This window comes from Aquarana catesbeiana, linkage group LG05, assembly GCF_042186555.1.
Source record: "Aquarana catesbeiana isolate 2022-GZ linkage group LG05, ASM4218655v1, whole genome shotgun sequence".
Lineage (NCBI taxonomy): Eukaryota > Metazoa > Chordata > Amphibia > Anura > Ranidae > Aquarana > Aquarana catesbeiana.
This window is the reverse complement of record NC_133328.1, coordinates 83345535-83366144: the sequence shown is the minus strand read 5'-3', so window position 1 is coordinate 83366144 and position 20610 is coordinate 83345535. Positions and strand designations below refer to the sequence as shown.

Below are 20610 nucleotides of genomic sequence, written 5' to 3'. Positions count from 1 at the left end.
TGCCACTATATTATGTAAGTAGGTGCGATTCACATCAGCGTATTTGTCTATCATTTAACACCACTGCATCCCTGTACTCGCATAGCTTATATGCACATTTCATATATCGATCTGTTTACATTCGACACTCCCGCCATCATGCTGCACAAACTGTGTATTCCCACCCTACTGATATGACACCTTCAGTATTAGGCACATGTCACGTGCACTTAGGTGGGCTTCATCTATCTATCTATGCATATATATTTTTTGTCTATGTGGACTTATTTTTAATGTTGTATGGTCACATCTGTGCCCTTGATGTGCATTCTGTGCTCATTTGTTCACATCCATAAATTATCAATACACAGCTTCCTTTGTGCTGGCTGAGATGTCCACACACGCATGCGCATGTTTTTTGTACGTTAACACAACTTGACATATCAAATGGTGAGAGATTCTCTGTGTATCCAACATCACTCACAGGCTTCCTACATGATTATTTACCCATTTATTTTTACTTTTATGCCTAATTATATATATATTTATATGCATTTGTCTATATAAAAATCTTTATATCTTTTTGTATATTTTTTATATATATTTTTTATGCCTCCTCTATATATATATATATATATATATATATATAGTTAATGTCTTCTTTTGCTTCAATGTTCACCACCAATCAATCGTTGATTTGTTTCTATATTGATATGGTACCTCCCACTAATTGTAATGATTTGACTGTTACCAACATGAATTCATTATACGTCTCCAGTCTGTAGTGTACAGCGCACACCTACCATGTGCTCCTTACTATCATGTTTTTTGACCTGTATTCCACCTAGACCGTTTGGACGTGGACTGCTATGGAGCTCAGGATAAGTAACTTTACATCACAGGACACAGCTTCCAACTAGCCACTCCTCCCCATGTACACGTGTCGGCCGACTGGCTCACACAGACTGCGTTCCCGTTCTTTCAGGCTCTGATGAAGAGGTCACCCTCGAACGCGTCAGCCTTTTTTAAACATCTGCCTCTACATGGGCATATCCTATTTTAACCTTTCAGTGTATATTTTGTCACCTGTTTTTATGAAACTAGTATTTGTATTATTCAGATGGTGATATTTATTTGTTTTTATATTCTATTATACATGATTAAACCAAAATATGTTTTTGATGTAAGCGGTTGATCACCGTGCCCTCCTTCCACCTCCTTCCACATTAGATGTAAGCTCCTTGAGGGCAGGGACTGATGTGAATGTGCAATATATATGTAAAAGTACTGCATAAATTGACGGTGCTATATAAGAGCCTATAATAATAAATAAAGAGGTTAGAGAGAAAGGAACTAGCGTTACCTAGGGAAGCTCCAATATTCTTTGTATTTTTACCCACCCATGGTCTCCGTAAGGATTTGTCTGACTTTTAGGGTCACAGCCTGATTTAAAGCCGAACTCCAGCTTTTCATACACTTACACCAAGCTGGCCCAAATTAACTATGTCCCTCACTACATGTGAGCCGCTGGATGTGTGGTATAAAACTGTATGTAGCTGAGGTACATACAGCATACTGTTCCTGTGTTTCGGATTCAAGCCGAGACTTCCATTCTCATACTCAGAACACAGTAGAGTCTATCACATCGGCGCTCAGCCATTCAGAGAAAGCATTGTATTCTAGCAATAAATACAAAGCTTTCTCTGATTGGCTGAGTCAGAGGTTGTGACATCATCAGCTCGCCTCTTTGCTCAGCCAGAGGAAGTTTTGTATTAATTTCTAGAATATAACGCTTTCTCTGAATGGCTTAGCACTGCTGAGATAGACTCCACTGTGTTCCGGGTATGAGACTGGAAGTCTCAGCATGAACCTGGAACATGGTGCAGTATGCTATATGTAGCCTCAGCTACATACGGTTTATACTGCACATGCAGTTAGTGAGGGACATAATTTGTTTAGGCCAGCTTGGCCCAAACAAACTATGTAAAGTGTATACAAAGCTGGAGTTCAGCTTTAAATAAATGGTTATTCTGATATGTGTCCATTTACTACTCCTGATATGATGAAGCAGATTGCCTGATTTGAAAAACGTGTAGAGATAAACCACACTTGATGTACTGCATGACCGGGTTGTGACCTTTGCCAGCTATGCCTGTTATCCTTCCAATTTACAACTTTTTGCCATAAATATAATCAGATGAAAATAAAGTACCATATACAATGTATTACAAAATAAAGCATGCGCTTTCCAGTTACATTTTTATATGGATGTCAGCAGCCCTATCATTGATTTTGACGGAGCAATAAAAAGGCATGCAATTTAATTTGATGGTGGCTAACACAGTGGCAGGAGAGCTAAGCTTCCCTCACTCCAGGTGGTGTTGGAGTGACAGAAAGTAAGAACAGCGGTTGATGAATGTGAACCCATAATGGGTAAAGAGGAGGATTGCAGCATGTTTAATAATAAAGTTGAGTTAACTTTAATATTAATAATTATGTGTGGTGGTAATTTGAACATGTTTCAATGCATGCTTTATTTAATTATATGATTCTTAAGTGTAGGATTTTCAGGACTGTGTGACATCTTATGTGTTACCTTTCATTTAGTAATCTGCACTGGGAACATTAACTGTTGGTGTAATGTGTGTGGGTGTATATGCTTTTATCATATAAAGTATTATAACTGAAAATAGTAGAACTCCAAGCATTCAAAAGCTGCACACCAATGATATCACTTTTAAATACGACATTATTTAGCCATGAATATCTCTAAAATTGAGCCCATTGGGTGAAACGCACAATGAAGTGTGGTTTCTAGCACTGATTTGTAAAAGGGTGATAGAAGTGATCTTTTCTAGCCTCACATAACAAGCTCCAGCTTCGCCTCTGCAGGATGTCTCTTGTCTCCAACCAATCCTGTAGCATGCCTGCAGTCTAGCTCAATCACCGCATTTTCAACAAACACTTTTGAATACTCAAAATAACTGAACCTGACATTACCTCAGGATCCCGTGTTACATTCTCATTGTGCCCGCAGGCATCAACACATATCTGGAAATGGATCAGTCCACCCTATCGTTGTGCAGGTTCTGCTTATATTTCCTGCAGGAAAAGAAAAATTTGCATTTCAAGTATGTCTCTACACAGAGAGGACAACAGATAGCTAGTGTTGGCATAGGCTATTCACAGTCCACAAACAAATCAAGTTACAGTATCTCACAAAAGTGAGTACACCCCTCACATTTTTGTAATATTTTAGTATATCTTTTCATGTGACAACACTGAAGAAACAACACTTTGCTACAAAGTAGTGAGTGCACAGCTTGTATAACAGTGTAAATTTGCTGTCCCCTCAAAATAACTCAACACACAGCCATTAATGTCTAAACTGCTGGCAACAAAAGTGAGTACACTCCTAAGTGAAAATGTCCAAATTGGGCCCAATTAGCCATTTTCCCTCTGCCATCTGACTCGTTAGTGTTACAAGGTCTCAGGTATGACTAGGGAGCAGTGTGTTAAATTTGGTTTTATCGCTTTCACTCTTTCGCACTGGTCACTGGAAGTTCAACATGGTACCTCATGGCAAAGAACTCTCTGAGGATCTGAAAAAAGAATTGTTGCTCTACATAAAGATGGCCTAGCCTATAAAAAGATTGTCAAGACCCTGAAACTTAGCTGCAGCACAGTGGCCAAGACCATACAGCGGTTTAACAGGACAGGTTTACTCAGAACAGGCCTTGCCATGGTCAACCAAAGAAGTTGAGTGCATGTGCTCAGTGTCATATCCAGAGGTTGTCTTTGGGAAATAGACATATGAGTGCTTCCAGCATTGTTGCAGAGGTTGAAGGGGTTGGGGGTCAGCCTGTCAGTGCTCAGACCATACACCACACACTGCATCAAATGGTTGTCGTCCCAGAAGGAAGCCTCTTCTAAAGATGATGCACAAGAAGAGCCAACAAAACAGTTTGCTGAAGACAAGCAGACTAAGGACATGGATTGCTGGAACCATGTCCTGTGGTCTGATGAGACCGAGATAAACTTATTTGGTTTAGATGGTGTCAAGCATGTGTGGTGGCAAACAGGTGAGGAGTACAAAGATAAGTGTGTCTTGCCTACAGTCAAGCATGGTGGTGGGAGTGTCATGGTCTGGGGCTGCATGAGTGCTGCCAGCACTGGAGAGCTACAGTTCATTGAGGGAACCATGAATGCCAACATGTACTGTGACATACTAAAGCAGAGCATGATCCCTTCCTTTGGAGACTGGGCCGCAGGGCAGTATTAACAACGTGATAACTACCCCAAACACACCTCCAAAAAGACCACTGCCTTGCTAAATAAGCTGAGGGTAAAGGTGATGGACTGGCCAAGCATGTCTCCAGACCTAAACACTATTGAGCATCTGTGGGGCATCCTCAAATGGAAGGTGGAGGAGCGCAAGGTCTCTAACATCCACCAACTCCGTGATGTTGTCATGAAGAAGTGGAAGAGGACTCCAATGGCAACCTGTGAAGCTCTGGTGAACTCCATGCCCAAGAGGGTTAGGGCAGTGCTGGAAAATAATGGTGGCCATGCAAAATATTGACACTTTGGCCCAATTTGGACATTTTCACTTAGGGATGTACTCACTTTTGTTGCCAGCAGTTTAGACATTAATGGCTGTGTGTTGAGTTATTTTGAGAGGACAGCAAATTTACACTGTTATACAAGCTGTACACTCACTACTTTACATTGTAGCAAAGTGTCATTTCTTCAGTGTTGTCACATGAAAAGATATAATAAAATATTTACAGAAATGTGAGGGGTGTACTCACTTTGTGAGATACTGTATATGCTCCACCACCAAATTCATAGCAATATAAGCACAGTTTCTTTTGGACCAGTCTTAGGATAGGTCATTGAAAACTGGAGTTTTGTCTATGGAATTTCTGGGTGAAAAAGTTTCTGATCCCTCTACTCATCAACTTTTTCAAATTATTCAATTTTTTAGATGCTATATATCAATCAAACCATCTATCTACATTGTAAGGCAAATGCAAGCCGAATATTTTTTTCAAGTTAGGATAGAGTGGATAGATGCAGATCACATGAAAACTGAGCAAGGCTACCCAACGCCTTTCCTGCTTCATCTATATCAACCCATTATCTGAGCCGTTTTCCATACTTTATAGTAGATCTATTGAATAACGTTTGGTTTGCCAGTGTATTCTAAACTGGCATTAAAACAATATAGGCCTATTTGAAGCCACTTCTTGTCTTTAAAGAGGTTTGTACTTCAGTGATGGGTGCATAGAATTTACAGGGAAGGTTTACTGATGGAGACAACGATGTACTTGAATTCTCCATATAAGACCTGATTAACAAAGTGACCACAAAGGAGCACAGTTAGGAGACATGGGAAAAGCTTATCACCTTATAACAGGAAATGTGTAAATAAGAACTTTTATGGCAAGATCAAGAGATATCATATTGATGAAAGCTGGAGATATAAAATTTTATGAAAATTACTTTTGAAATTACAGTAACATGTTCAAGCTTATAAAGCATTTTAGTTACTGAGTTTACATATTCCTTATCTAAAAGTAACATGCAACGTTAGTTCAGTGATCTCCCCCGCTGAGCTTTTGTGTTCTGACAGGGGGACAGCCCCTCCACCAGAACACTCCGATCAGCGCTCTCTGCCATAGGCTTAGAGTGCTGGTCGGGAGTCGGTCGGCTGCTGGTGTTCCAGTATGCACGTTCGACAGAAGCAGATGAACTTTTGTTGGACAGACAGACATACACACAAGCTGAATGTTGGCCATTTTTTTTTTGAACCGGCCGTTGTCTCTCAACATTTGGCCTGTGTGTGCGGGGCTTTAGTCACCAAAGTTGCCCTATGCATGACACCAAGAACAGACCCCCAAGAGGGGATGTAAAAAAGCATGTAGCCATGTCTTATGCACTGTATGATTCATTAATACACTGTAAACTGAGCTGCACATACACAAAATTTTGCACAGGTGATCAAGAATATAAACAAGCTGCTGTGGCTGGACGGTGCATCTAGTGGTACTAATGTTTAGGGCAGCATGCCACCAGGGACAAATGTCTGGAATGCAAAATGTCAGCATTTTGACATTTGTCCCTGTACCCATACTGCCCTTAATATTAGTACCATTTAAAGCACTGTCCAGCCCTGTCCAGCTGCAGCAGCTTTCAGCCTCCTATAGAGTTTTGAAGGCTGCCAGCAGCAGGGCTTGACGGTGCGCCTGTGCCTTCCATCCGCATAAAAATACTGGAAAATCATAAACTGGGGTAAGTGCCCATTGTACATGAGGCCTTAGCAAATCTACCTCAATAAGTAATCATCTCTGACAAGCCAGGTGATGTGAAAGTTTGCATTTAAATATATAAAATTAATAAATAACATGATTAAGGTGGAGACTCTAAGGCATACCATAGATGATGCGATTGTCATGCAAGGAAAGAAAATCGCTTGATTCCTCTACTCAGTGTTGATGGGGGAATCCCTCTTGTGGAGCTATTGTGTTCTCCCGGAGGGGTGAGTCGTCCCTGCCGGGGGAACACAATGATTATTGCTGGAGGCTATAGCCGCTGGCAAAAATCGCATGCCGAAAATCCAACATGCTGGTTACACCCAAGTCAATTAATGGATCGACTTGGGTACATTTAGCCTGCCTATAGATGGTTTGAATCTCAGCCGTTCTCTGCTGACCTGAAATGAATTATACTTAACTGACTCCGATGTCAACCTAGCACTGTGCATGAGAGCAGAATCACTGCTGTCTCTCCCTCTCTCCTCACTGGCTCAGACACAGCAGTGGAAGCCAATGTTTTTGTCAATCACAGCTAGTGAGGGGGGAGCAGGGGCCGGGCCGAGCCGCACTGTGTGTGTCAATGGACACACAGAGAGCGGCTCAGGAATGGGCGTTCATGAGTGCCCACATAGCAAGCGGCTTGCTATGGTGGCACCAAGTAGGGTGGAGGAGCCAGGAGTGCCGGTGGGGGACCTGAGAAGAGGAGAATTGCGGCTGATCTGTGCAAAACCATTGCACAGAGCAGGTAAGTATACCATGTTTTTTTTAATTACCTTTACAATCACTTTAAGATTTAACCTCCCTGGTGGTATGATTATGTCTGATTTTTTGATGCTGAAAGCAGTACATTGTTTTGCATGGAAATTTGGCGTTTTATATTGTAGGCCTGTAATTCTTATGCCGTGTACACATGGTCGGACTTGCCAACGGGATAACCTCTGTCGGCATTTCCGATGGAAAAATTTAGAATATGTTCTCTATCTAAATCCGTCGGAAATGCCCGTACACACGGTCGGAATTTCCGACAGAAAAAGTCCGATGGGAGCTTTTGGTCGGATATTCCGACCGTGTGTATGCCCCATCGGACTTTTTCTGTCGGCATTTCCGAGGGACATAGACAGAGAACATGTTCTAAATTTTTCCGTCGGAAATGCCGATGGAGGTTATCCCGTTGGCAAGTCCGACCGTGTGTACACGGCATAAGGAATAACATACTTAAATCTGTCCAAACAAGAGTCTAGTAGACATCCCGAGTATGATAAAGTTTGAAACACAAAATCATAAATTATAATCGTAGTGCCCCCCTGGGTCTACTGGGAGCAAAGAGGTACCTCCAGATACAGGGAGCGAGCTTACATTCTCCCCAGGGCTGAGTCCATGGCTATAATGGGAAGTTTGAACAGAATACAGGTGCCAGTCACTTTAGGTATTTTTCAATGCTTTAATTAGAACTTGAGAAAGGTTGTAGGAAAAAGGGTGAGGGGAGGTTTCAGATACCCTTTTTAGCAGATCACTTACAGACTCCTTGAATCAAAGGACAAAACAGCTTTCTTTTAGCAGATCTTGAATACCTGGGTAGGTCTCTCACACAGACCTAGCAACCAGTAAGATGTCTGGATAAGCCTCTTTCACAGACTTAGCAGCCAGTAGATGCCTGGATAAGTCTCTCTCACAAACTTAGCAGCCAGAAGAGTTACCTTGATTGGATTGTAGAACAGCTCGACAGTACTAGAACCTTTAAGCCGACCTGGCGGTACTGTAAGGGTAGCTAGATATAGGTGCGTCCTCCAAACTAGTTACCAGGCCCTTCTGAGAGACCAGTCTTCATCCTGGCTCTCTCCAGCAAGGGTCCTCCCCTGGATCTCCTCAGCTTGGCTCGGCTTCTTCCACTTAGGCAAGACAGCCTAAGGACCACCTCAGGAGTAGTAGGCCCCAGACAGGCTTCTGGGCCTACTGCAAAATGTGCAGCAGCGCCTCCTCAGGCCAGAAAGGCCCCGAGGTAACGACTGACTAGAGCACATGGGCCTGTCCAATAAATACCCCTTCCCAGAATGCATAGCGGCCAGGAACCTCCTACTGGGCTGTTTCTGGAAAAAGAATATTCATTACAGCACAACTTAGTTGTAATTCTCACACTGTCCTGTGGTACCAGTGACATCTACTGGCAACAGTGGGAAATGCACAACCCAGTCAAGTTTAGACCAGATACAAATAAACTATGTACAATCAATCTGAGCTGTTTACAGCTCAGCCAAATTCTAAATTGACACTATAGCCCCATTTTTAGGAACAGGGGGCTACATAATATAATAAATAACCATAAATAATTATAACAAACAATAATATAATAATAGTAAAATGTCTTCAATAACGTAATCAAATCAAAAAAACACTGAAATTTGCTCAGTTGCAGAATTGTCACTGTCATTACTTTCAGTGTCTGATGACGAATTTCCCCACCAATCACTATCGCTCAATTCTGCAAGTGATTCCAATGTATTATCGCTGTTTTCTAGTTGTTCTAAAACCGTTTTTGATGTAAAGGGACACTTTTTGGTTGCCATGGACAATTTCAAGTTTCCAGGCAGAAAGAACAGTATATATATTATAAAACTGCATGCAGGGCACTGGACAAAGCATTAGGGACAAAAGGGATGTGAAATTATTTGATACAGTAATGTAATCTGTAAGATTACAGTGTACTATATGTGTTATGTGTTTTTCACTTTTTGAATTTGACGCCAGGCACCATCCCCATGTGTTGCGACGCTCGCAGGGAACAGAGCCTGGCACTGTGATAGATCGAGTGGAGTACACAGCCGGTGGACACAGCAGGGAGACATCGCAGGATCCTGGGGATAAGGTAACTTTGCCAGGATCCTGCGATGCAATCCTGAGTGTGGCTTGGGGTTACTGCTTTTGGTAATGAAAATTCACCCTGAGCCACACTCAGGAATACCACTAGGGAGGTTAAAAGATGCAACGCACAGCTCCTCCAGATTCTGTCTGTTCCAGGTTTAGCGACCCCCCCTCTCTGGATTTACACTGTATGTGGTATGGTTTGAACAGATAGCCAAGGTCAGCTTGAAGATCAGCATCAGAAGATGCACAGTTTGTTCCTCAAAGCCAAAATACAGAATAGAACCAATGCAGAAGTTCAGAGAGAGGTTCTGGGCAAGCGGAGTCCAGTGTAATCAGAAAAAAAGATCCCAACCATGAGATAACAAAAAATGCAGCACTGGTCTTTTTTTTTTTTTTACTTTTGATTGGGTTGAGGAAGGGTTAATGCGTACAGTATTTCAGATTTTATTGCTGTCTGTGACTCTATAAAGAAGACTTCCCTTCTGTTTTTCAGAGATAAGAGAGAAGCGGGGTGCTGGTATGAGAAGGCATACACCAAAGAAACCTCACAGAATTCCCTACTCTACAGATATATAAAGTGTTGTTGTTGCTGTCACTGTCATAATCTGGGACTGGCTTTTAAAATCAGTGGCAGTTGTTATTCACTCTCTCTTTGACAATGAAGAGTATGACAATACTAGCTAGAGCTGTTGTCAACAGCAAAATCCATTTGAAAAATAAATTCACCCGTTTACAATGAAACCTATTTCAAAATGTATTCAAAGGACAACAATATAATAAGCCTGGTCAGTTAGTCAAAATGGTGAACCAAAGTGTCAGATCTAATCATTTTCTGTTTTTCATGTCTATTTTTATCCTAAAACTGGCTTTCTCATTATCTGTCATTTTAGACCAATAGATGGTAAAATAATGCTTATGTATTATGCATGGAGTTGTGCAGTTCTGAGCTGGGTTTAAAGTCAATATGAGTAAGGATTTGTGACTCTTTCTATAATGTCACAGTGTGCGTCACTTACCATCTTTGCTGAAGAAATGTCGTAGCACTAAAGGGCAAGATTGCGTGACGGTTTCTCCAAATTTAGCTTGTTCCCAGCATGTTACATTATCCCATACTCCCAAACATCCTGTCAACAAATATAAAGATAATTAATGTTATTTTTTTTCTCAAATATAATTTCACTGAACATTGAATATTCACAGCTGAGTGAATGATAGAGTGTTAAACAGCTGGCTGGAGTATTAGACCTACAATGGTTCGACGTTTGGGTATTTTTTCTACTGTCATTTAAAGATAAACTATATTGGGGCCAATTTTGATTTAATTATTTAAGTTTATATTTTTGATAGTAAAAAGAAAATATAAATCAAACTAAGTATATAAAATCTAGTAAACATTTAATACAATGTGCAATCCCACTAGAATCATAGAGCATTATGAGTTTGCTAAAGAGAGAGCAGAGGGGAAGGGACAGGAAAAAAATTCACTCCTTTGACTCCTACTGGTGAGTGTAACACACACCTAAACCAGAAAAGACGTTTCATTCCTTTTGTTGGAAGGTGCAACATTGTTTTTTCACACATACCCCCTAGCAGTGGAGCACGGAGAAAGCCTCAGCTCAGCCTACTGCATTAGGGTGTACACCCCAAAGCTCAAACATATTTGCGTGTGTGTGCACATATGTATATATACTGACAGGGTCAGCAGAGCAATGGACGGTATCAGTAGGGCAGTGGACAGTGTCAGTAATTTTTATTTTTATTATTGTTTTTACAATTTTTTTTTTTTTTAGGAAATATCAAGTATTTAAACAGGGAGAATCTGTGTCACACAGGGTGATTAGGGTGTGCTCAAACTGGCTGCCCTCCAGCTGTTGTGGAACTACAAGTCCCATCACGCCTCTGTCTATGGGAGTCATACTTGTAACTGTCAGCCTGGCAATGCCTCATGGGACTTGTAGTTCTGCAACAGCTGTAGAGCTGCCACTTTGAGACCCCCTGATCTAATGGTATGCGATCAGAGTGATGACAACCATGACCAAAGTCAGACCAGACTCAAGACGCTAACGCTATAGATTGTTGTCAGTCATCATAGTCATCACAGAATCATAGGTTTTGACTTATGCTTTGTTTAATAGATTTAATTAAATACCAAAAATGTGTCCACTATTTAGAATACCAAAGTGATTCATATATATATTTTGTGATGGAAGAGGTGGGGGTTTGTTTGTTTTGTGGTATTGTCTTTTAATATTATTTCTAAGACGTGGTGTATCTGGATTTTGCAAAAGCATTTGACACAGTTTCCCATAAACGTTTTCTGTACAAAATATGGTCCGTTGGCATGGACCATAGGGTGAGTACATGGATTGAAAACTGGCTACAAGGGCGAGTTCAGAGGGTGGTGATAAATGGGGAGTACTCGGAATGGTCAGAGGTGGGTAGTGGGGTTCCCCAGGGTTCTGTGCTGGGACCAATCTTGTTTAATTTGTTTATAAACGACCTGGAGGATGGGATAAACACTTCAATCTCTGTATTTGCAGACGATACTAAGCTAAGCAGGGCAATAACTTCTCCACAGGATGTGGAAACCTTGCAAGAAGATTTGAACAAATTAATGGGGTGGGCGACTACATGGCAAATGAGGTTCAATGTAGAAAAATGTAAAATAATGCATTTGGGTGGCAAAAATATGAATGCAATCTATACACTGGGGGGAGAACCTCTGGGGGAATCTAGGATGGAAAAGGGCCTGGGGGTCCTAGTAGATGTAGAGGTTCAGCAATGGCATGCAATGCCAAGCTGCTGCTAACAAAGCAAACAGAATATCGGCATGCATTAAAAAAGGGATTAATTCCAGAGATAAAACGATAATTCTCCCACTCTACAAGACTCTGGTCCGGCCGCACTTAGAGTATGCTGTCCAGTTCTGGGCACCAGTCCTCAGGAAGGATGTACTGGAAATGGAGCGAGTACAAAGAAGGGCAACAAAGGTAATAAAGGGTCTGGAGGATATTGGCTATGATGAGGAAAGGTTGCGAGCACTGAACTTATTCTCTCTGGAGAAGAGACGCTTGGGAGGCAATATGATTTCAATTTACAAATACTGTACTGGTGACCCCACAATAGGGATAAAACTTTCTCACGGAAGGGAGTTTAACAAGACTCGTGGCCACTCATTAAAATTTGAAGAAAAGAGGTTTAACCTTAAACTACATAGAGGGTTCTTTACTGTAAGAGCAGCAAGGATGTGGAATTCCCTTCTGCAGGCGGTGGTCTCAACGGGGAGCATTGATAGTTTCAAGAAACTATTAGATAAGCACCTGAATGACCGCAACATACAGGGATATACAATGTAATACTGACATGTAATCACACACATAGGTTGGACTTGATGGACTTGTGTCTTTTTTCGACCTCACCTACTATGTTACTATGTAATTATATATGTTTTTTTAAAAGCAAGAAAAAAAAATAGAAAAACTGAAATAAGCAACTTTTCACTGTAATTTTAAAACAATTCGTCATATTAGAAACAAAGCCATTTTTACATTCTACTGGTCCTTTTAACCAAGTGCTAAAAAAAGCAGTTATTTTTCTCTTATAGCAATGGTTGAATTTCTATCTACGGTAAATTTTGTAATGTTTTTGTTAATTTTTTTGAAGATTTTTGTATTTTTTAAGCCAGTAAAGAGTCACATGCCAAATAATGGTCACTTTAGGCATAGGTTGCCTGTTTAAAGTTGTATTAAACTCAAAAATAAACATTTAATATATTGCAGTTTACCAATTCTAAAATGTGATGGCTGCCAGAAATCCCTTGTTGTAGCCCTGAATGAAGTACATACCTTATACATTTCTTTTTAATAAAAGAAACTAAATGTTTGGCTTGTTGCCATGGGTTACAGCAACATAAAGTCACTCAACGAATTGCAGTGGCAAAAATGAAAATGGAACATACTGCAACTCTACAGATCAATCTAAAAACATGAATTATAGTCTGATACTACTTGTACATTGGTACTTCAACCAATCAATTATAAGTAAGCCAAATATATTTAATTTCATTCCCTTGCTTTTGACTTAGCTTTTGTCACCACATTGGCCTAGGCTCAATGGCTCAGAACATTATAACATCAGTGCCAAAAGATAGCTCAATTTAAATGATGTAACTATGGAAAAAATATCATACCTGGAATTTATCTTGAACCGCTTGTCTACCAAGGTACAATATATTGTAATTGTCATGGTAGACAAGTGGTTAAATCAAGCTCATAGCTGAAATATAACTCATACTCGGATACCATCATGCTGCTTTCAGGGGATTCCTCAACAGCGAATAACCCCAAGAGCAGAGGCAAACACTTTAATAATAACAGATCACAAATGACAAACTTTACACTGGATTGGTCATATACTCACTTAGGTTTGGCTCTATGAGTCCAGGCAGGAGGAGAGCAGAGGAATGACATTCATTAATGTCAAACCTCTCTCTTCTGTCCCCTGACACCACAGGCCCACAAACTATAAACACTGCACTTAGTTCAGTGGTTAATGGCCTAACTCCCAAGACAGACTACCCCGGTCATGCATCACATCTACTGAGCCCTGGATATTTGTGCGTGTCCGTATGGCCACAATAACTTTAGTCCCTTTTGAAGAATAAGGCATTGGGTCTTTGGCTAGCCACTTTAGTTGGTGCACTTTGAGCTCCTATTGGGTAGAGTGTAATGTATGCTGTTAGTGTCTGGATAACAGGATAGACACTGTGATTACTTAACAGGGCATCTGTGTGATCCAGGATCTGGCAGGTGTAGGCAAAGTGAACTACGCTGTCTGCATGCAGTGTCTTTGTTTCCTGCAAATGGCCATGTGCCCGCTCACCAATCCTACGATCAAGGCCCAAACGAAACGTCCTGAAACAGACAGGCTCTTCAGTTAGCCCAACTGGCTACCTTACAACTGGATGCTTCATGCTGTCAGTGCAGGTGAGCCTGGATATGCACCTGGGATCCCCCTCTCAGGCAGGTGTCCCCCCACTGGCCGTGGATGCCAGGCAGGAATAGTACGCCAACCCGGGAGGCAACACCTCTCGCCAAGTCTGGTCTTCTCCTCTGCCTCGTGGTGTCTGATTAGCTCCAGGCAGACAAGATGGTGTCCTTTCCTTAATCCTAAAGCCAGCTGGTCTGTGTAGTTCAGTCCCCATAGAAAGCTATGGGGTCGTTTTGTAATGGGGACTACATATCCCAAAATGCATTGCTGCGGTATTTCTTGAGTGTCATTGGTTCCCTCCCCCTGCCAATAAGGAAGCAGGGGAGGGAGCAGTGTGAGCTGCTCTGTCTGTGTGTATCTCTCACTCACTGCACAGTGAGAAGAGGAGAGGAAGGGGGAATTCCCCCCCACAGGAGCTGACAGGCTGTGTCTCTCTTGTGAGAGCCTGTGTTAATCCCGGCAGTGGCCGGAGGGAGATGCGGGCCCGCGGGGCACCCGCTACACATACTATATGTATAATAAGAATGTTATTATCCTGTAACAGTGGTGGTACTATCTCAAGATGGCAACAGTTCCTTTAACCAGTTGCCGACCACCTCACGACGATATACATCGGCAGAATGGCACGGGCAGGCAGAATCACATACCTGTACGTGATCTGCCTCCCGCGGGTGGGGGGTCCGATCGGACCACCCCCCCCGGTGCCCGAGGCGGTCGGCATTTCTCCCCCGGCAATCAGAGGTGAGGGGGAGGCCATCCATTCATGGCCACCCCCTCGCGATCGCTCCCGGCCAATGAGATCATTCCTCTGCCTCTGTAATGTAAACAGAGGTAGAGGAAATGATGTCATCTCTCCTCGAGCCTGTCTTTTCGTTCCAGCGCCGAGGAGAGAAGACATCAATGTGAGTTGCACCAACACTACACTTTCAGTAGAACACACTAGGCACACTTTTCACCCCCATCACCCCCCGATCACCCCCCTGTACCCCCTGTCACAGTGACACCAATAGCAGTTTTTTTTTTTGCATTGGTGTCAGTTTGTGACAGTTATAAGTGTTAGGGCAGTTAGGGTTAGCCCCCTTTAAGTCTGGGGTACCCCCCTTTAGGTCTAGGGTACCCCCCTAACCCCCCCTAATAAAGGTTAACCCCTTGATCACCCCCGTCGCCAGTGTCACTAAGCGATCGTTTTTCTGATTGCTGTATTAGTGACACAGGTGACGCTAGTTAGGGAGGTAAGAATATAGTTTCGCCGTCAGCGTTTTATAGCGACAGGGACCCCCATATAGTACCTACTAAAGGTTTTAACCCCCTGATTGCCCCCTAGTTAACCCTTTCACCAGTGATCACCGTATAACTGTTACGGGTGATGCTGGTTAGTTAGTTTGTTTATTATAGTTTATTATAGTTTTAGGGCACCCGCCGTTTATTACCTAATAAAGGTTTAACCCCCTAATTGCCCGGCGATGATATAAGTTACGTTTTTAGGGATAGATAAGGTCTGCGTCGCCCCAGGCAGCGTCAGGTTAGCGCCAGTACCGCTAACACCTACGCACGCAGCATACACCTCCCTTAGTGCTATAGTATCTGAACGGATCAATATCTGATCCGATCAGATCTATACTAGCGTCCCCAGCAGTTTAGGGTTCCCATAAACACAGTGTTAGCGGGATCAGCCCAGATATCTGCTAGCACCTGCGTTTTGCCCCTCGGCCCAGCCCTGCCCAGCCCACCCAAGTGCAGTATCGATCGATCACTGACACTTACAAAACACTAAGCACACATAACTGCAGCGTTCGCAGAGTTAGGCCTGATCTCTGCGATCCCTACAGTTTTTTGTTAGCGTTTTGAATCAGTCGCTAACAGTCAGGAGCTTTTTTGCCTGTGAGTCTCACTAGTGTACCCCTAAATTTAGAGCCCAAAATGGCAAATCAAAGGTACACTAGTGAAGAGGCCTACACGTTTCTAAGCATGACAGATAGTGAAGAGGAAGTCACTCATCTGTCAGATTCAGGTTCAGAATACGATCCTGTAGAGGACAGCGGCTCCATGACAGATAGCTCTGACGATGGAGTTGTGGTCCCTGCCAAGGTCAGGCGAACCAGACCCCAAACTTCTTCTTCTGTCCTTGATGTGCAAGAACCGCAGGTCCCTCGTATGGAGCAGAGCATTACTAGCGCCGCTATTCCTTCTGGTGAACTGGCAAGCACCAGCAGCCTAGTACACCCTGGTCGTACTTCCAGCACTGCAGTATCACGTGGTGATGTGGCGAGTCCCATAAGTGCAGTTCAAGCTGGCGAGGTGGCAAGCACTAGTAGTGTCCCGCTGCCACCAAGAAAACGAACACAGGCCCGTCGTGCCCATAGTGCCCTTCCTGCTGCATTCGCCAATCCGAATTGGGAACCCACCACTTCTGCAGCACCCGTACTTCCCCCATTCACTAGCCAACCCGGCATTCAGGTGGAAACAGTTGATTTTACGCCACTGGATTTTTATTCGCTGTTTTTCACCCAAGATCTCTATAGATCTATTGTGGACCAAAGCAATTTATACGCTGGTCAACACATCGCCACTATTCCCCAGTCCTCCCTTGCCAGAGATTGGAGACCAATTACGGTCTCCGAATTTAAGATCTTTCTGGGCCTTTCCCTCAACATGGGCATAACCAAAAAGAGTGAGTTGCGGTCATATTGGTCCACTGACCCAATTCACCATATGCCCTTGTTCTCTGCCTCCATGACCAGAGCACGATACGAGCAGATTTTGCGGTTCATGCACTTCAACAACAATGAACTCTGTCGTTCTCGTGGAGACCCTGAATACGATCGGCTCTACAAAATTTGGCCCCTCGTAAACCACTTCAACTAGCGTTTTGCAGACTTGTTTACTCCCCATCAAGTTGTCTGTGTTGATGAGTCCCTGATTAAATTTTCTGGCCGCTTGTCATTCAAACAGTACCTTCCCAGCAAGCGTGTCAGATACGGGGTCAAGATGTATAAGCTCTGTGACAGGGCCACAGGCTATACATGTAGTTTTATGGTTTACGAAAAAAGATAGTCACGTAGAGCCGACAAACTGCCCTGACTACATAGGAAGCGCTGGCAAGATTGTGTGGGACTTGGTGTAACCCTTATTCGGAAAGGGGTACCACTTGTACGTGGACAATTATTAAACGAGCGTGCCACTTTTTAGACACCTTTTTGATCAACAGATTGGGGCATGTGGCACCGTGCGACCTAATCGCCGGGGCTTTCCCCAGCGGCTTGTATATTCCCGTCTTAGGCTGGGGGAGATAGCCTGCTTGCAGTGTAATAACTTGCTCGCTATGAAGTGGAGGGACAATAAGAATGTTTTCGTTCTTACCTCCCTTCATGCAGACACGACGGTCCAAATGACTACGGCAACTGGTGGAGAAACCCCTCTGTGTCCACGAATATAACCAAAATATGGGAGGGGTGGACCTCAAAAACCAGTTGTTGGCACCGTACCTAGTTGCCCGTAAGGCCAGACGCTGGTACAAGAAAGTGTCTGTTTATTTATTTCAATTGGCTTTGCTGAACGCTCATGTGCTATACAGAGCTTCAGGACGGACTGGATCCTTCCTTAAATTCCAGGAAGAGATCGTCAGAGCCCTTCTGTTTCCAGACGGTGCTCCACCTCACCTTCCCCGACCAAATGCAGTAAGCCGGCTGCATGAGAGGCATTTTCCTTATGTCCTCCCGAGTACCCCTACCCAACGAGCCCCCCAAAGAAGATGTCGTGTCTGCAGCAAGCGCGGATATAGGCGTGACACCCGGTATTATTGTCCCTCCTGTCCTGGCAATCCTGGTCTATGCATTGGTGAATGTTTTGAACGCTACCATTCACTAGTTGAGTATTAGCGTAGGGTACAGCACTGCACAGACTAGGACACACTTTCACAGGGTCTCCCAAGATGCCATCGCATTTTGAGAGACCCAAACCTGGTACCAGTTACAAAAGTTAAAGTTACTAAAAAAAGTGTAAAAAAAAATAAAAAAAATTAAAAAAATAAAAACACAAAAAAATATAAAATAAAAAAAACAAAAATAGTTGTCGTTTTATTGTTCTCTCTCTACTCTCTCTATTGTTCTGCTCTTTTTTACTGTATTATATTCTGCAATGTTTTATTGTTATTATATTTTACCATGTTTGCTTTTCAGATATGCAATTTTTTTACACTTTACTGTTTAGAGCGGATTTATCTATCTTGACAGCAACAGCGTTTGCTCCCATGATACATAAAGTCATGACTCCAGCGCTGTCGGAGGTGATTTCACCACCACAGTTACATACTTCAGCATATATGCCGAAGCGTGGGGGCAGCAGTGGGTGGAGGAGCGATTTGCTCCTACCTTTTGCGGGAGGATGCCCCCATGCTTCAGCATATATATATTTTAGGCACAGGTTGCGTTAAATGTTTTATTTGTTACTATTTTTTTTTGTATTTGCTTTGCAGGTATGGTAAGTCTTACTGTTATACTGTAATGTTACTTTGTTTTATTATTAACCATCATTTCCTTAGCAGGTACGCCATTCAGTTGTAGCGTGGATTTATCTTGACAGCAACAGCGTTTGCTCCCACGATACATAAACAAGTAGAAGAAGGCGCAATATCATATACCTTATATACTGTAGCCTATACGCACAAAGGCCGGGTCCATACAAACATATATATGACCTATATATGTAAGTATAATTAGTCATTCAAGGCAGCCACCGAAAGGAACCAAAGCCAGATCCAATGTGCTGAGATAAAAACAAGGAAAAGGGGCGCCACTGAATATGTATCAAATGAAATTTATTTAATAAAAATAACATCCACTCACATGTGGGACTGAAGAGTTGATCTCAGGTACATCTTGTAGCACACAATGGAGGGAAGGACTACAAATATCAGCAAGTCCAATGGCACTGGTATCACCTCTGATGGACTAAAGATGAGTAGCGCTGAGTCAAAGTAGTGTATGGGCACACCACAAGCAGGAGGGCGGAGAAGCGGCGGAACCCACACCACCCCAGACGGCTTCTCCGCCCTCCTGCTTGTGGTGTGCCCATACACTACTTTGACTCAGCGCTACTCATCTTTAGTCCATCAGAGGTGATACCAGTGCCATTGGACTTGCTGATATTTGTAGTCCTTCCCTCCATTGTGTGCTACAAGATGTACCTGAGATCAACTCTTCAGTCCCACATGTGAGTGGATGTTATTTTTATTAAATAAATTTCATTTGATACATATTCAGTGGCGCCCCTTTTCCTTGTTTTTATCCCACGATACATAAAGCCATGACTCCAGCGCTGTCAGAGGTGATTTCACCACCACAGTTACATACTTCAGCATATATGCCGAAGCGTGGGGGCAGCAGAGGGCGGAGTAGCGATTTGTTCCTAACTTTTGCAGGAGGATGCCCCCATGCTTCGGCATATATATACGGTGCATGTATGCCCATCATTAGAAGTGGGTGGATGAAGGGAGGTATTCTAATGGTGGGCACACCCACCGATCAATCTCTTTTTTTCGTTCAGCCCACAGGCTGCATGAAAAAAAAGTTTACAATATATGCCCAACAAGGACCAGCAACGTACTGGTATGTTGCTGGACTTTGAGTGGTTATACCAGAATGATGCCTGCAGGTTTAGGTATCATCTTGGTATCATTCTTTTCAGCCAGCGGTCGGCTTTCATGTAAAAGCAATCCTAGTGGCTAATTAGCCTCTAGACTGCTTTTACAAGCAGTGGGAGGGAATCCCCCCCCACTGTCTTCCATGTTTTTCTCTGGCTCTCCTGTCCCAACAGGGAACCTGAGAATGCAGCCGGTGATTCAGCCAGCTGACCATAGAGCTGATCAGAGACCAGAGTGGCTCCAAACATCTCTATTGCCTAAGAAACCGGAAGCTACGAGCATTTCATGACTTAGATTTCGCCGGATATAAACAGCGCCATTGGGAAATTGGGAAAGCATTTTATCACACCGATCTTGGTGTGGTCAGATGCTTTGAGGGCAGAGGAGAGATCTAGGGTCTAATAGACCCCAGTTTTTTCAAAAGAAGAGTACCTGTCACTACCTATTACTATCATAGGGGATATTTACATTCCCTGAGATAACAATCAAAATGATTGAAAAAAAAAATGAAAGGAACAGTTTAAAAATAAGATAAAAAAGCAAAAAAATAATAAAGAAAAAAAAAGCACCCCTGTCCCCCCCTGCTCTCGCGCAAAGCCGAATCAAGCGTCGTTCTGGCGTCAAATGTAAACAGCAATTGCACCATGCATGTGAGGTATCACCGTGAAGGTCAGATCGAGGGCAGTAATTTTAGCAGTAGACCTCCTCTGTAAATCTAAAGTGGTAACCTGTAAAGGCTTTTAAAGGCTTTTAAAAATGTATTTAGTTTGTCGCCACTGCACGTTTGTGCGCAATTTTAAAGCATGTCATGTTTGGTATCCA

General features: G+C 42.8%; 1 protein-coding gene across 1 annotated transcript in view; it reads right to left on the bottom strand.

The window, feature by feature from the left end:
* Window positions 1-20610, bottom strand: part of VIPR2 (vasoactive intestinal peptide receptor 2) — a 193191-nt gene that overhangs the window by 58555 nt on the left and 114026 nt on the right. The window contains 3 exon segments of the mRNA XM_073629924.1: window positions 2980-3024; window positions 3026-3081; window positions 10175-10282. Coding sequence (XP_073486025.1) covers window positions 2980-3024; window positions 3026-3081; window positions 10175-10282 — 209 coding nt within the window.